The sequence below is a fragment of the Nicotiana tabacum genome, chromosome 10, assembly GCF_000715075.1.
Source record: "Nicotiana tabacum cultivar K326 chromosome 10, ASM71507v2, whole genome shotgun sequence".
NCBI lineage: Eukaryota > Viridiplantae > Streptophyta > Magnoliopsida > Solanales > Solanaceae > Nicotiana > Nicotiana tabacum.
In genome coordinates, this window is record NC_134089.1 from 15,596,591 (window position 1) to 15,615,301 (window position 18,711).

The 18,711-nt window shown below is 36.5% G+C and overlaps 1 protein-coding gene across 1 annotated transcript; it reads right to left on the reverse strand.

The window, feature by feature from the left end:
- Window positions 1-2,007: 2,007 nt before the first annotated feature.
- Window positions 2,008-18,307, reverse strand: LOC107786830 (valine--tRNA ligase, mitochondrial 1). Its single transcript, XM_016608332.2, has 22 exons — window positions 18,102-18,307; window positions 17,959-18,009; window positions 17,803-17,877; window positions 17,177-17,236; window positions 16,749-16,918; window positions 16,556-16,628; window positions 14,540-14,605; window positions 14,382-14,465; window positions 14,186-14,263; window positions 13,820-13,903; window positions 13,628-13,707; window positions 13,410-13,467; window positions 13,020-13,322; window positions 12,767-12,937; window positions 8,396-8,595; window positions 7,599-8,004; window positions 7,068-7,319; window positions 6,478-6,978; window positions 5,899-6,005; window positions 4,167-4,266; window positions 3,113-3,261; window positions 2,008-2,471 (listed from the first exon to the last, which is right to left on the reverse strand). Exons 1-22 carry the CDS (start codon window positions 18,102-18,104, stop codon window positions 2,306-2,308), a joined length of 3,237 nt encoding a protein of 1,078 aa, XP_016463818.1. The 5' UTR covers window positions 18,105-18,307; the 3' UTR covers window positions 2,008-2,305.
- Between the last annotated feature and the right edge of the window lie 404 nt (window positions 18,308-18,711).

An 18,711-nucleotide genomic window follows, 5' to 3' on the forward strand; every position in this document is an offset into this window, starting at 1 on the left:
TAATTTTGCAGGAAGGGAACAGTATTTATAAGTGAATTGGTTTTGTAGAGCACTCTTTGTGCAAGTGCCTTGACATTTACTATCTGCCTACAGGTACAGGGAGAATCGCCATGTCAGCATGGCATGCAAATACTATCATATCAAGTCATATCCAATATATACTCGAGTTTAAGTTACATACATCTAAGTAATTATTACACAATCAAATTATCTAAAAAAAAAAATAGTTACAGAAAACTTGCTTAAATTTTAATCTTGAAAACAAAACAGTACAAGAAGAGAACGTGTCATCATATGACTAAAGATGTCGAATTCCTCTGGAAGTTCCGCTAAATTCTGAAAGCTTAAGACAGAAAATATGGTTAATTGAATCATTTCCATATTTTCGTTATTTCACATGTTAATATATATAGAGAGAGAACGCCATGTGTTTTCAAATTTCTAACTCGATCAATATTATATTATTACTGAAGTTGAACTTTATAAGTTCAATCCATGGGAACTACCAAGCATTCTTTAATTTTCCCTTTTGTAAATTTCTTTTAAAAAGTTACCTAAAGGTGAAGTTAAGTTATATGCATTGTCAGTGTAAAGATTATTTGGCATGATTATCGCCTTCCTCAAACTATGTGGAATTCCAAGAAGAAAATGCTCTATGAGAGTAATAAGTTCTCTCGTTCCATAACATTAAACTCTTGAAAGAATTTAACTTAGACCACCCAATAATGCAAAGAATATTTACGCTATTATTGTAATTTTACTTGCCATAGTAAGTTGCTTGATTTATTTGCATTAGTTTATAGCATAAAGAAATTTATACTATCATCGCAATTTTACCAATCACAAAAGCGTAAAGAATATTTACACTATTATTAGGGGGGAACTATTACCATATGTTTTTGCTTTATTTCTCAAGTAATAAATTCATTTATTAATATAACTTACATATACCACCACTTCAACAAGGTTTATGCACTGGATGAGCCACATGCAATGAAGGGATTTAATTAAATCTCCTTTGTTGAAAAACTATCATGTGCAAATAAAGCAAAAACTGAATTTTTTGTGTATATATAATACAAAATTTCGAGCCTTTTGACATAAGAAAACCCTTTAATGTGGTGACAAAGAGGGTTGAGAGCAAGAAGTATTTGCTATAGGTGAGGACAACACTAATATTGGCATTTTCTCCGGTAATATTGAGCAGCCCGGTGCACTAAGCTCCCGCTATGCGCGGGGTCTGGGGAAGGGCCGGACCACAAGGGTCTATCGTACGCAGTCTTACCCTGCATTTCTGCAAGAGGCTGTTTTCACGGCTCGAACTCGTGACTTCTTGGTCAATGGCAGCAACTTTACCAGTTACGCCAAGGCTCTCCTTCTACCGAAGGACATTACAATGTGGATAAATAAGAAATGTGTGGTTTATAGGGATTGAAAGTGTGCTGAAGTTTTAGTTAAAATTGAAGAGTGATTAGGAAATTACTTTAGAGTTTCTCCTCAGTTCTAGAGCAGAAGGAATTGGTTGTTAAAGTTTATGTAATCAAATATTGGGTTGTGTATTTAACTACTGTTAAGTTGGTTCTATTGGGAGTTATGAATAGATACACTTGATTCCAAATTACCAAATATCATTTGTATATTGGAAGTGATTAATTTTTAATATATATTCTTTTAAAAAATAATTCAAATCACTCACCAACTACACACTTCCGTCACATCAAACACACTTGAATGAAATATTGTCCAACGATAGGCTTTAACAACCAAATTAAGTTGTAAATAAAATGAAACATATTTAATCTCCTTTACAGTTTAAACTGACATCTTCACAATTTTCAATATCTTTAGAAACTTTTTATTTAAAGGCATAAATACTGATAATGAAATTGATCATACAAGGTAAATGTCGAAAGTAAACAAAGTCAAGAAAATACAATAATAACTCTTCTTTTCATTTATACTTGCAAAGAGATGATAAAAAGCTGATACGTAACTGGCAAAATGTGATTCACATCGAAACTTTAGTAGCATATAATTCATCTGGACCAAATTTAATAATGTTACAGAAAGATTCAAAGTGTTCCAGAAGAAAAGTTTCTGATAATTATAGAGACCCCCTAGCAGTATCACAAATTTCAAAATCGTCGGTATACTAAGACATACTACACAGTAGCACACCTGTAACAACGTAAGTTAACTTCAACAAAAACAAACTTAGCTGTAAAGCTAAAGGGGACCAAATGGGTGAAACAATCGAGAGGTTACAATCACTGGTAATTTTCCGCAGGACCTGAAAATACTGCAACTATAGTGCCTCAATTTGGCGTCTGAGACGCTCAATATTCTCTTCAAATGATTCCAGTTCTTGCTTGAGCACACCAAGTTTCGATGTATTGTCTTCATGGACGTTAGGTGGAACTTTCTCTTTGTAGCCAGAGGCACTCATGACTTTATTTAAGTTCTCATATTGCCTGCAAAAGAAGAAAGGATCGGTACATGGCAAATTGAACAGCTTGTAAACTTCACAATATAAACTGACTCAAATTTCATGATATATACTTGAGTATTTTGAACGAAGACAGCTGAAGAAGAAAAAAATCAAACTGCATTCTGTAGTATTTTTCAAACGAATGCAGTAATAATTGAACCAGACTTGGTTGAATTGCCTCCGGATGAAAGCACTCACTCGTAGATATGAGGGGAGGAACAAGATTTCGGATTATCAAAGGAAATAACATGCCAGATGTATATTAAGAAGATGAATATCTGGAAAAGTGATAGTAATATCAAGTCAAAAGCTAGATTGATCTTTTACCCTATTCTTCATATTCGCCCAACATCTAATGTAATTCAATGACCTCTGCAACTCAACTGATTGAAAATTTCCTCAGGTTTCAGCAGCTCGAATACTAAGACAAACACCAATTTCTTGTTTTTGCAAGCCGAAATGCTTATATAGCGATTCAATTAAATACCAAATGGAAAGCTTCTAGTTCGCTTCTCTTTGATAGAAAAAATAAATAGTATGTCCAAGGAGAGCAATTCAAAGGCACTTATTTTACTAGTCAGAAAATCAAAATTTGCAAACGATAGACTATGAAATTTCACTTACTTCCTCGTCTCTTCTCTCTTCTTTTTGAGCCTTTCAACTTCATCCTTTGGGTTAATAGTAGTCCCTTTTTCCTCGAGAAAAACTGTGACAGACTCATCCACAACTTCTGTCAGCCACTGAGTTGGAGCTGCCTCACTGTCACTTGAGACCTGATGACAATTAATCAAGCAATGTACGTTGAAAGAAAAATAAGAAAATTTAATAAAAAACATGTATATGCCATCCATCCAACATAATAGCCACTGAATAGCCGACTCATGCATACTACATCGGATATTCAAAAGGCACTAGTCTCTGTTGGTTCCCTATTACTGCTATCTATGTTATTCTTGATTTTACACCCAGTTCATCCATCCACATAATTAATAGTCAAACCTCTATTTGCCTCACCAACCACTGCCCCTTCCAATAAAACCTTGCACTAAAATGATAAGCACAAGCAGGACTATGGTATTTGTCAATAAGTATCACTCATCTAGTTCCACTTTTCCCTCAAAAGGACAAAGGTCTCAATCTATTTCGTCCTCGACAGATTGGGGCGGCTGTTGTTGTTGATCATGACTTGGTGAGTGGTCATCACATTTTAAAGGCCAAGTGAAATATTTAGGGCAACATACAGTATGTTTGAAGGATGTTTGAAGATTGACAGCTTCATACCATGTGGGAGAGGAAAGGTACCAACAAAATAAGGAGATAGATTCTCTACTTTTGGTATACTTTTTGTACATGTGAGATTTTCCTATTATTAACAAAATTGTTTACTTTATCAAAAAAAGAATAGGGAAGATAAGAATGAATAACATGTTGTAATGCAATCGCAAAACAACAAAACTAGTTTTTACAGCACAGTCATGCTAACTCACATCAAGACGACATGCATTGGTCGGGTTATTTTCCAGCTAATGCTCAGGAACCATTCCTCTCAAAACGGTCCATAAATAAGCATCATTACCAATATGAATTTCTCTTTTTTCACAAACCGAGAAGATGCCATAAGGAGGAGATTAAGAAGTCAAGAATCAAAATGAACCAAGCCAGACACAGAAAGAGATACCTTCAAAGATGACAATGCGGCTAGAGTGCAAATCTCCAGTTCACGGCTTTTTATCGTCTCCACAATATCGTTTGTCCGGCAAAGCACAAATGCTTCACGCCTAAAGAAAGCAACTTGCCACCATTAGTTTGGAAAGCCAAAAATCCTAATTGTCTTTATGAAAAAGCTTTTTCTTCTCAAACCAAACTATCCTTATCAAGCAATATAAAGAAAGCCTAATGTATCAATCACTCTTGCAATAATTTATATGCATCAAAAGTCTGTATCACTGACTGAATGATCAATTTATTTTCTTCAGAAGTGGTAATTGTATTAAAACTGCAGCACTAAGAAAGTGCTGAAATAATAAGTGACTGAATGATTCACAAACACATAATCATAACACACTAGTATCCTACGTCCCAGTAATATACATTATCTAGTGGAATTTAGCATAGGTCCCTAGAGAAAGTAAAACTCAAAAGATAAATATCAATTACAGCAATGTGAAAGCTGAAGTAGCGAATTTCAATCTCCTAAAGATGGGCAAGAAAGACTGACATTACAAACAACTAAGATGAGATATTGCATTAGGAATGAAGAAATTAACTAATTCCTTGATTGTCAAATATTTAATTGAAAAGGCACTTGAAATTTCTTTATTTTTATTATACTCCCACCCAAATTGTGACTATTTTTAACTCTTTCCACCGTAGAGGACGGATTTGCTTGGCACCACTTCAAAGATAATTTCAACCTTCTACATCTCTAATAATCACAAAGCCGAAATTGACCAACCGCATATTCAATGGACGTTAAACACGAAACATGCTCTTTATCCAGCATATTACTTGTTTTGCATTCAAAAGTGATCTCTATGGTACTTCAACCATTCTCGTGTGGATAAGGTTGCTCATGTTCACAACCTAGTGGTGGCAAAATGGATAAAAAAAAGGCAGTTATCCATTCATATTATCTAATAAAAACGGGTTGGATAATGAACTTTTTAAAAATGGGTCAAATATGGATAAGATTCATAGTATCCATATGGATAACCAATGTGTCTAATGTTTACATTTGCAAAGACTCAAATTGAGGATTTCTTAAGTTTGGGAGACTAGGAATTCTCCCAAAAGTGATTATATTCAAGAAGTCATGGATAATATGAATATCTGTATTATCCGCCGGTTAACCCATTTTTTATTAGTATTATATATAGGTCGGATCGGATAGTTTATCCGTTTTTGCATCATCCATTTTTGACCCATCCATATCCGAGCCTCTACCTTACCAGGTAGGGTAAGGTCTGCGTACACACTACCCTCCCTAGACTCCACTTGTGGGATTAGATTGTTGTTGTTAACCCGCCCATATCCGACCCGACCCGACCGTTTGCCACTCCTATCACAACCCATGACGTGTGTTTCTCTTAATGCCCAACATACAATGAATAGTGAGCATAGGGCATTTATAACATGGACTTCACATGCCATCGACCCGTCCACATCCGACTCGACCGGCCCATTTGTCACCCCTATCACAACCCATGATGGATTTCTCTCTTAATGCCCAAGAGACAATGAATAGTGAGCATAGGGCATTTATAGCATGGACTTCACACACCAATGGACACCATACAGAACTTTTCCGACGAAGAAATACCAAAGATAACCAGAAAATGTCAGTTGAAATGCTCTTTATATGAAAGATAAGTTCACCCAGAAGAAGACACAGGAAACGCCTGAACATTTACCTTGCAAATCTCTCCTTTGGAGGCAACAATGCTCTCTTCGACCTCAATCCTTTAACAATGGATGATACTTTTTCCATCTCAGCTTCCACGCTATCATTATTCCAGCTCTGCAAAAGTGAACAAGCGGAGAGCAACACGGTTAATAGAGAACATAAGAATCATATAGTCAGCTAGCATGGAGCATTACACAAGTCCTGTTTTCTACTACTAGACTAATCTTGATAAGCTGCCTTTTTCAGACCCTCAAGCAAGCAACATATCCAAATACATGTTCTTGCAAAATAAATTGCGTGCATGGTTTTCTTTTCACATGTACTCGGTGAGAAGTTTAACAAGGTACATATGTGATTCCATATATTGATTTTTCAGAGATAGATCCTACACAGCTCAGGGTAATCATTAAGCATCTATACCATCACACCAAAACCAACAGCAAGAAGAAAGAGGAAAAGGAGGAAAAAAACTACACTTTAACCAAAGTCAAATAAAAAGAGGAAGTATACATTTACTTTAACAGACAACCAATAGAGGTAATATGTCTATTTTCTAGTGGACATTAAATTTGTGCTTAAATCATACCTCTATAGTTGAAGGATAATCACTTATCACTATTGATTCTTTCTTTATAGAATTCCCGCTAGCAGGAAGACGCTGCCATAATTCTTCGGTGACAAATGGCATAAATGGATGGAGTAATCGCAATCCGTTATCTAAACAAAGCCACAGGGTGTCTTGAGCAAATCTTCTTGCAGATACAAATTCAGGATTATCACCGGCAAAGTATGGCTTGATTACTTCTATGAACACATCACACAACTGGAACTGCCACCACGAATATACCGCTGTTGCTGCATCAGAGAAATCATAAGATTCCAGGGACAAGACAGTTTTCGCAATGGCCTTGTTAAGTGCTGAGAGTATCCACTGGCAGCTAAAAGGCATTTCATGAGGAACTATCTTTGTTGGAGGGGTGTAATCTTCACCCAGTTTACTCATGGCAAACCTAATGGCATTCCACAATTTGTTACACCATTGACGATACCCAACCACTCTTTGGATATCCAGATTGATCTTATCGGACTGGAAGGATAAATTAAGAAAGTCAATACTATCCAAAGAAAGTCAAAAGAAATGACTTATTAAACTTGTATATTACAAATGTAACAAACCTGGGCAGTGTATGAGACTAGGGCAAATCGAAGAGCATCTGCACCACATTCAGGAATACCACTAGGAAAGTCCTTTGCCTGTCCCTCTTTTGCCCTCTCAAATTCTTTGGCGTCCAGGTTACCCTCCTTTAATCTCTTATGAAGACCAGCAAGTTCAATTCCATTAATAACTTCAAGAGGATCAATAACATTTCCCAATGACTTGGACATCTTACGTCCATGTGCATCACGGATCATTGGATGCAAATAAACCTGCAAAGCATTTAAAAAAAAAGATTTTTTGTGATCTCAACAGAAAGATCAAGTTTCATAACAACATGCAGATAAAATACGGACTACTAAATATAACTTTCAGAAGCACTCCACTTAAAATTCTGTTTTAGCACTGAAAAAACCATGGATCATGGCTATCTTGGGGAAAATGATATCAACTGATCATCAAAAAGATTCAAAGAATCAAACTCCACTAAGAGCATAAAGCTCAATAAGAAAAATTAGTTTTTTCTATGAGGGATGATGAAGTTTGCTAACCTTCGTAAATGGTACATCACCTCCCAGCTTTATTCCCAACATAACCATACGTGCAACCCAGAAGAAGAGAATATCATGTCCAGTTTCAAGAACTGAAGTTGGATAAAATGTTTTGAAATCTGCAGTATCATCTGGCCACCCCAATACAGATAATGGAAAAAGACCAGAAGAAAACCAGGTATCCAGCACATCTGGATCTTGAGTGAGCCCAACAATCTCCTTCCCTGAAAATTTCCTACAAGCCAAATCTCGAGCCTCTTCTTCATTCCTAGCGACAATCCAGTGATCGTCGCATACACCAAACTCCTTCTGCTTGTCATCATGCAGTGTCACATACCAAGATGGAATACGATGACCCCACCAAAGCTGCCTTGAGATGCACCAATCACGGATATTCTCAAGCCATCTGCATGTTCACCACATAAGTCTTCGTGACATGGAACAGAACAGATTTTTAAGCAAGTGATGTATCAAGAAATGAAAAAATGGCACAAAATATCCTGTATAAAATTTATGATTAAAATCCATAACAAAATCACAACCAAGTTTTATGAATGTATGCATCTATATCTGATGAGATACTTGCACAAAAGCAAATGATAAACTATCCATTTCAACATGAATAAAAGATATATTGAATAGAAGAACCTAAAACAGAGTCATTAAACCCATCAAAATGCACTAGTCTGCATATGGTAGAACAGTGGGGGACACAAATTGGCATCTCATTTAAACCCTTGAATTTATTAATAATCAACATAGATCAAAGCATCCTTTTGGGGCGAATCAAAAATTACCTTTTCCATTCAGCAACATATTGCTTTGGGATGATCTCCATTTTCCGGTTATCATCATCAGTAACAGCATCCAGAGCCTCTTTGGCCATACTTTTGCAGTTGACAAACCACTGGGGCTTTATAAGAGGTTCCACCACATCATTACTTCTTGAACAAATCCCAAGGCGCATCTCGTTATTCTTAGCATCCCTGTAGAGACCCTGTAACACGGAAACCAGACAACGCATCTTAGCCTCAGTCGACACAACTCAGTCTCATCCCATTATCCCAGGTTACTATTTTTGACTTATTCCAGTGTCTCATATAAAGTCCTATGCCCAACGTTACATAACACAGTTTCTTCTTGGGGGTTACCTCAAATGTAACCCACTTTTGTAGGTAAAAACTTAAGCACAATTCAAAAGTCTCAAGAACTCATAAAGCTAAAAGTGAGACATGATGTTACATATCAAAAAGAGAAGTTGGAACAAGATGTGCTCTCACCCGATTCCAAATAATCAAATACTCAAAATCCATCACATTTTATGTTATAGAGTTCTACTAGGTCTAAAGTATTAGGTGTTAAATTTTTTTGACAAAAAGTTGGAAAACCATTACCAAGGCTTCTGGATATCTGCTCATATATCCTATGCCTCTGTGACCCTAGGGCATAACTTGTTTCCATTAATAAGTTGCATGCAGATCATGCCATTCAAAGTGGCCCAGCACAACGCCTATTTGTACAACCGAGAGGTAGCAGCAGCACTCTCTTTTTTAATGAATAGAACAGCTCAATGTCGAAACTAATTTGCTTGTAGGTAGCATTATCTATTGTACCGTTGACTCTATCTATTCATTGAATTTGCTTTATTGCAATAATTAGCTTCGCATAACAGCAACAATAACAACAAACCCAGTATAATCCCACAAATGGGTTTTGAGGAAGGTAGTGTGTACGCAGACTTTACCCCTACCTTGTGAAGGTAGAGAGGTGGATAGACCTTTAACCCTACCTTGTGAAGGTAGAGAGATTATTTCCACCTTCAGCTCAAGAAAAGCATAGTCACAATGTTGAAAAAGAAATATGATAGTGGAGAAGCCATAGAAAAAGAAGCACTAACACAGCATGATAATAAAATCACCGAAGCAAAAGAAACAACTGGTAGTAATTGAAATCTAAGAATAAGAAAATACAAAAATAACACTAAAACTACTGGTATGAAAAAGAAATACGCTTGACATAAATACATAATTTCATATGATACATTAATTGTAATCAATACAGAACGTTTTATAAAAAATAATATGAAGTATGTTGCCTTAGGTTGTAGTTTCATATAGCATCCATAAATGTGTGTTTGTCTGTACATACACACGGAAAGAGACACTGAGACACAGATGGGGGATCCACCTTGAAAGGCGGGGGTGACATGGCACCTGCCAGCTTGGCAAAAAATTTATATATTTAATTTTTAAAATATGTTAAATATATTAGCTTGCCACCCACAGTCTCAAACTTAAGATGGGTGCCAATGCAATGGCTGAAAACATGTTCCTTAAAGGTTTTTTCTTAATGTGAGATCCAAAGTGAGTTTGCTTTAAATCGGTAACCTTCCAGCTATCTTTCTTTGTCCTTTCTCTATTTCTTTCCCTTTTCGTTGTCTTTTTTATTTCCTATTTTTTCAATCCTTTTCCCTATTCGTCTATCCCATTCTCTCTTTTTTTCCTACATTATCTTTTTCCTCCTCAATTCAATTTCTTTTTCTGCTACCTCGAAGTGATCGAGAATTCACAACAACAACAACAAACCCGGTGTAATCCCACAAGCGGGAACCTTGAGAAGGTAGTCCGATAGACCCTCAGCTCAAAGAAAAATTTAAAAAAAAAAAGCAATAGCACCATAACACCAGCAAAATAATAAGAAAACCGAATCGAAAGAAACCATAGGCAGTGATAGAAATCTAAAAAAATAAGAAAGTACATGACTAACACTAGTACTACTAATATGGACAAGAAAAGCACACGACTACTAATCCTCCGCCCTAATACTTGACCTCCACACCCTCCTATCAAGTGTCATGTCCTCAGTAAGCTGAAGCAGCGCCATATCCTGCCTAAGCACTTCTTCCCAATACTTATTTGACCTACCTCTGCCTCTCCTCAAATCCACCAAGGCCAACCTTTCACATCTGCTTACTGGGACATCTATGTTTCTCCTCTTCACATGTCTGAACCATCTAAGCCTCGCTTCCCGCATCTTATCCTCCACGAGGGCCACACTCACCTTGTCCCGAGTATCTTCATTTCTAATTTTATCTAACCGAGTACGCCGGCACATCCATCTCAACATACTTATTTCTACTACCTTCATCTCCTGGACACGGGAGTTCTTGACTGGCCAACACTCCCTCCAGTACAAAATAGTCGATCTAACTGCCGCTTTGTAGAACTTACCTTTAAGTTTTGGTGGCACATTCTTATTACATAGAAAACCGAATGTGAACCTTCATTTCATCCACCCCGCTCCAATACGATGTGCTACATCCTCGTCAATCTCTCCATTTCCTTGGATTATTGATCCAAGGTGAGTTGATCCTGGTGCAACCCGATCACCACTAAAAAGTATTCTGAGTCTCCTCTCACTATCCTCACTCGCGTTTCAGCCCCATCATACATGTTTTTAATCACCCTAGTGTAAGCCACAGCAACCCATCTAGCCTCCAAACAACTCCAAAGGACCTCCCTTGGGGCTTTGTTCGTATATTTTTTCAAGATCAATGAACACCATATGCAAATCCCTCTTCCTCTCCCTATGCAACTCCACCAATCTCCTTACATGGTGAATGACTACAACCGATTCTCGAAAATAGATAGACTCCTCCTCACCCTCGCTTCCACCACCCTCTCCCAAAAGTCACGGCTCTTAATCTTAAATCCTACTTTCTTTATCAAGTTTGAAAAGCTTTCATCTTACTGGCAATTTTGGATTAAGATCGAATTAAATGTTCATTTATTGTGTTTATTATATCATGAAATTTTGTGATTTTCTATGACTGTTCAATTCAATTTAGAATTCTTTACTTTTAAGTTATGATGAAAACTTTATACGCATTGGGGTAGAGAAAACATGAATTTTCTAGTATTGTTTTTATATTAATCTATAAAATACTTTGTCTTTAATTTGATCCGGAGAATAATAACATTTGCATAGATCAATATTTTGAAATAAGGACGGAATTGATGTTAATCCATAGCTATCTTTGTGTTGGATTTTAATTAGTTATCCAAAGATGTAGCTTAAATCTAGCACTTACATTAATAAAAAAATTATAATAAGTATTTTCTTCACAATGATTTTTGCTTATATAATAAAATTGAAGACATTATATTTTTTCTTATACTTTCATAAAATTAGTGGGATTGCCCTATTGTGTTCTAATTGTGCAAATTTCTTTTCAACATAAACGGTATGAATCCCTAATTGAAAATGTTGTTATTCTTTACTTATGCAAATTCACTTTAAATTAGACAAAAATAAGAAAAAATGTGATTTGCCTATTGAAAATGATGTTTTTAGGTGTGTTGCGGGTAGTAGAGGCATGATTCCCCTATTGAAAATGTTTGTTTGTTTTGTTGATAGAATAACTTTAATTTCAAACTGATAAGGAACCGAACCGGTCAACTACACTACTCAAACTTTATGGTAAAAAATATGGTATGCGCCACCTTCAAATCCTGGATCTGCCCCCGGTGACACATACACACAGAGACATATATACATTATTTCTATGTACATGTATACATGATTTCTATGTGTGCTTATAGCAAATTTGTAATCGTATTTGAAGTATACTTGTGTATTAGGCTTCCATCACTTTTGGAGCATAGATGCTACATAATGGTCATAAACACAATGCCTAATAGGATGTTTTAGGCACCGGCAACACATGTACAACATACATCTTACATTGTCCAAATATTTTTTTTTCATTTATCTTATCACGTGCCTGAAAAAAAAAAAATTGTTCACCTTTTCCTGGACATGGAATGATGGGTTCAAATGGAACTAGAATGTATAAAGGTGGGTCAAACCTTTATGGCTATTATGTTTCAATATCCTTCATATATCTTGACATACTCATGTTGGACAGATATACATGGATATTTCGGATGCAAGTGGGTGTATCACATGAATGGATCTTTTATTTATTTTTATTTGTATTTTAGAGGTAGGCCTGTTGTATTTTTATGAAGACACATCCATGGATCTTATAAATGCAAGACCTCATAAATGATCATAAATTAGAACAAATTACTACGTATCAATACATGCACGTTGTCCATTAACATTTCATTTACCGCTAATACAGTACAGAGAAATTATGAAGATACCTTTTCCTTCAGAGCTTCAGTCACAGCGACACGAGCTTTGAAACGAGGCATTCCTTCAAAGTCTGGGCCCGCATTACTATTTATATTCCCATCATCAGTAAAAATACTTATGAATTCAAGTTTGTGACGCTGTCCAACCTCGAAATCATTTGGATCATGGGCTGGAGTTATCTACAAGAATATTCAAGGAATTATGAATATCTGGGACTCAGGCAATTATTTCTCAACATTCAAATATAACGATATAAAGTACCTTAACAGCACCAGTCCCAAAGTTCATATCTACAAGTATTTCATCACAAACTATTGGAAGCCTTCGTCCATTGAATGGATGAATAGCAAATTTCCCATGAAGGTGACTATATCTTTTGTCTTCAGGATGTATAGCAATTGCAGTATCACCAAGCATTGTTTCAATTCTGGTAGTCGCCACAACAATTTCACCAAGGCCATCTTCCAAGGGGTAAGCAAATGATGTCAGCACCCCAAACTCCACAGGCTCCTCATATCCAGGAACACTCAGAAGTGTCCTCTCTTTGATGTCTGTATATTCAACCTACAAACAGAAAGCAACTTATACAGTGTATAAAGAAGTATTTTCAACACCAACTAAAACCTGATCCTGCAGGGCTACGTGGCTCACCTCAATATCAGATATTGCAGTACGCAAGACACAATCCCAATGCACCATACGTGGAGCCCTTGATAGATGATAACAAAAGGTTAATATAGAGCAAAAACTAATTCAAGAAACTTACATACTCAAGAAAATGGCTAAATCCTACCCATAGGCAAGAAGACATTCACATGCACATAATGAGGAGAGGAGGCAGACAGAGAGGAAGAAAAAGAGCTATATACCTGTATATAAGACCTTCATTGGACAGCCTGACAAATGCTTCAGTAACAGCTTTAGACCTTTTCTCATCCATGGTAAAGCACTGATTTGGGAGAACATGTGTTACAGCAGTACAGCACAATAAATAAGTATAACTACAACAACTTCAGGATTTCTCCAACCGAGGTAGAAAAGGGTAAAATCTCGATTTATACCTCGCGAGACCAATCAAGTGACGCACCCAAGCGACGTAATTGCTGCAGTATAGTACCTCCATACTCATTCTTCCAGTTCCAGACCTACAAAAACCTTAGCAAGTACAATAAATAAATCTATGGGTGCAAAGAATTGTTAGAAATTAGTACTTGATTTTCTTTATTTAACTCTTCAACAGAGACGCGTTCCAGACTGAGAGAGAGGAAATGCTTGGACGGATATTTTTTTGATTAAGGAAACAATTGGAAAGATATTATAGCCATTGAAGTGGGTTTTTTACGGGAATGAAAAGATAGTAATGAGACTTTAAAATAAGTTTAAGACATTAAATAAGGAATTACTAGCACTTAGCCGTATATACTCACTTCAGATACAAAGTTCTCACGACCAATATCATGTCTAGTCAAATTTCTCTCCCGCATGATCTTCTTCTCCACAACAACCTAGATTCAGCATCCACAATGCACAATTAGAAAATCTCACACGGTTCCATAAACTGTGAAAGTGACAAACAAACAGCAGAAATGTTAAAGTCATGATTTGACATGTTTGACACACAACCTGTGTTGCGATCCCAGCATGATCCATCCCTGGCACCCACAAGGTATTGTATCCGGACATTCTCCGCCAACGAATAATTGTATCCTGGAAACAAAGGTAAAATGTAAAATTCGTATAAACAAATGAACACTCAGAACTAGGCTCGGTGACTCTTATACCTCGATGGCAGCAGTGAGTGCATGTCCAATATGGAGAGCACCAGTCACATTTGGTGGGGGCAAGACCTGCATTTAAACAGAGAGGTAAGCAGCTCAGCTCAGGAGAAAGGAGTCCAAGCTAGACCATGTACACAGTAACAAGCAAGACTTTGGCTACAGCTTATTTACCTTACAAATTATTGAGTAACAGTGTAACACAATTCACCAAGTAATTGTCCAAATGAAAAGATACCAGTTAGGTCTCATTATAAACCTCAGTAGCTTTTTTACTTCTGGGCCCATATGAGCATTAACAGTAAGTAAGTAAGTAAAACAGTGTCTCCGTGATAACTTGGAATCCCATCCAGCAGCAGTTTGGTGGGCATTCTGGGAAAAGAAACAACTCCAATTTCCCAGACAAAAGCTTTGTACTTAGTCTTAAGCTCAACTGTATTCTTTTGCTTTCTTTTTGGGATAAAAATGGATGTTGTAAATGATTTTGAGTTGCCATGTTTGACTTTGTTAGCTCACTGCAGAATCTGTGAACTTTTTTATACTCATGTGAAATTACCAGCGACACTTGTTTCTGGTCTTGCTTAATAAAATTTCACCCTATTCAAAATAAAAGAAGGTAAATAAATTTCCCTCTGATTTGAATAATAACATCCTCCCCTGTGAAATCCTGGGAAAATGAGCAATTGAAATTGACAAAACTATCCTAGCATACTGAAGGAAAATGAGCAACTGAAACGTGCCTTCCTCTATTATAACTACAAAACTGTTTAGGGTACTTTTGCTATCCATTAGAAAGAGGATAGAAAAAAGGTTTCCAAAACCCACATCATGACACAAAGCAAGGTAAGATAACAAATAAAAAGACCTGGATGTACATATATTCAAACTTTAAAATCCCAGTAAGTAAAAATTGCTATGTTGTGAGATACCAACATGTGCTTCTCCTTAAAAAAACTCTCCTACGAATAGGGATGGCAATGGAGCGGCGTGGCTGCGGGCTGAGGGGGTTTAGGTATATGCGGGGCAGGGCGGGTTTAGACATACGCCTCTGCAGGGCAGGTTGAAACAAATCTTTTTTAATTCTGTGCGGGTGGGTGCGGTGCAGGTGCAGGATAAGATTAAAAATTTTACAAAATTACAACTTTCCCCCCAAGGTAACTTTCTTCGGCTTTCACCTTCCTCTCTCGGTTCTCTATCTATGAATACTGAAGCTATCCTTGTAGTTTAATAAAAAGCTTTTGACTAGATTGCACTGGCGAATCTAGCATCTCCTACAAAGCTTGCTATTTGTTATACCTGAATTGACCTATGAAAATCAAAGTGATATATTCTATTATTATTCTGTTTTGACTCCAAGAGATATTACTTTTATGTCCTTAATTCAGATTTATGATTTCTTATCTTAATCAAGGATTTTCCTAGTTTAATTGGAACAACTTGTAGCACTCCAGGTTCCTCTGCAAACGTGACATCTTATAAGTTCAGATTTAACTAGATGGAACCAAAATAGACACAATGTTTCCACTCCGTTGTTTATGGTTATGTTTCCGCTCAGTTGTTTATGGTTTTTGGTTTCCATTACATTAAAAGACTGTGTTAGTTTAAAAGATTTTAGTGTATACCGTTGTGAAATGAGAAAAATCACATCGACAATTCCACAGCAACCTTAAGTCTTTACCAAAATGAAAATTCCAGCCAAAGGATTAAAAAGAAATAAAACTAACAATATAAATAAATAAATAAATAAATGGGCCGGGGCAGGTGGACACAGGTGTGGATTTTGGGTTGGGGGGGGGGACGCAGGTGAAAGTCCTTATGCGGAGCGGAGTGGGGTGAAATTTTGCGAAACAGAACCTGCACCGCACCCGCACCATCCCAATCTATGAAATCAAACTATCAAAGTACACATAGTTGCATTTGTAGGTGAATGCAACTCCTTATTTATCCTATATGTCCTCGATATTTATTCACACCAATATCTTTCTTTAGAACAAAAGCACAAGAAGTCAGAAATAAACTTACAATCACAAAAGGTGGTTTAGAGCTGTTCGGGTCTGCAACGAAGAAATTGGACTTCTCCCACCAAGAATACCACCTATTCAGGTTAGCATAATGAATCATAATTGTGCTCTAACAAAACTTGTACTCTGAATCAGTATTTAGAAAAAACATGGAGTAATTAGAAAGTAAAGGTGAAAAGCAATTCTAAACTCACGATTTCTCTACAGCACTGGGATTAAAAGTCTTTGCCATTTGACGGGAGAGCCTCTTCTTCTCCCCCAGAGGTGTTTCTGGATCAACATAATCTTCAGGGTTCTCCTCTTCACCTTCCCTTTTTGAGATCTTCTTCTTAGCAGTCTTTGACACATTGGAGGCGCCCTGTGCCTTAATGCAGACGAACCGTGTCAGAGAAGCTCAGGAAAACCATAAATTAGATAACACTTATTAAAACTTTGATAATATTATCACTATGTAGGCTTGCTGAAGGTCTTGGTAGTGATACCTAGTGTTTGGTAATTTGTTTTCCTCCTAAACTGATATATAGCAAATGGCATTAATGGCTCAGAAGCCATACCACCAAGACAGACATTTACCAAATAGACAAGAATCAAACATAATTGGATAAATAAAAAATAGTTATACCTTTTTTGCTGCTTCCGCTTTTTGCGCAGCCTTGAGTTTTTTCAACTCTTTCTCTTTAGCCTACCAACCAACCAATAGACAAAAAAGGACCACTTAGTAAGTATAAGCCCAGTAAATTCATTCAGGAACAGGAAATATATAGGAAGTGCAAAAAGATCTATGTTCTATACAACGTCATTGACAAAAAATATTTTATAGGTAACCCTCCATAAAAAGTGGGATTTATAATCCTGAAAACAAGGCAAGTTACCTACTACAGCAACAGCAAGTAAAGGTGACCTGATAGTGTCAAAAAATTTCTACATATATTTCGAATCGATCAATCAACTAAACAATCCTAAGTTAGAATCCATGCGCTTGAATATCACAAAGAATATTGGTCTTTAACAAGGAACGCCAAAAATATTATGGAATCACATTGGTTCATTGTGACAATGCATATATTTCGAATCGATCAATCAACTGTAACAGTCCTAAGTTAGAATCCATACACTTGAATATTTCGAAGAATATTGATCTTTAGCAAGGAATTGATATTTGAACGCCAGAAATATTATGGAATCGCATTGGCTCATTGTGAGAAATCATCCATCACAAGAAAACATAAACGAAAACAGGGTTCAAACCTTTTCTTCCTTTTTCTTTTTCTTTTCGAGCTCTTCTGGGGTTAATTCCTTTCCGTCTGATGCTGCCGCCGCCGCCTATCAGAAACTTAATAATTTAAACCAAACAGATTCTACCACAATGTGCATCACAAGAAAAACTACCCCAAATATTCTTACCTCCGTTTTACAATTTTTTACTGTTTCGTGTGATTTACCCGACGAGTCAGCCTACAATCAGTTCAGTTCACATCAATTAAAAAAAACTAGAGAAAGTTTGAATTTTCAGAAACGATATATATTAGTAAAAGAAAAAACCTCACCATATTATCGGATTTAGAAGAGAAAATACAGCGACGGAGATATGCGTACGAAGAAGAAAACGGCGTCGGAGATGGCCGCCGGCGGCCGATGAAAGTGGACTGAGCAAGTGAACACTGGGAGGCTTTGAGAAGTACCCTAAGGCAAGCCGTTATGGATTGTTAGATGGAATTTCGAATAACTGTTTGCGTGAAAAGACTTGGAGTATATGGATGTTTGAGATTCGGCCCAATTTTATGGGGCTTGACTATGGGCCAAATTTCCTTTCCTGGATCTCAACTGACCCAAATCGTTGATGACGGTGAATTTTAAAAAATGGAACCAAAGGTTAACATCTTATTTATTTTAAATAAATATTATTTAAAAAATTTATATTTTATAAATATTTTTTAAGGTTTCTAGCAAAATATTTAATTTTGGTTACCTCCTAGTCCTAAGCTACTAAATATGCTAATCAGTTACACTATTTTCTTTCTCTCTCTACTTTGATACATCACATTCTCTTTCTCATCCCATTAAAATTTCCGATCTCCTCCTCCTTCCACCGAATTTGTGCAAAGTATGAAGGATTCAAAAGGTAACCAAACACTTTATTGGTGATATTATGTGCAA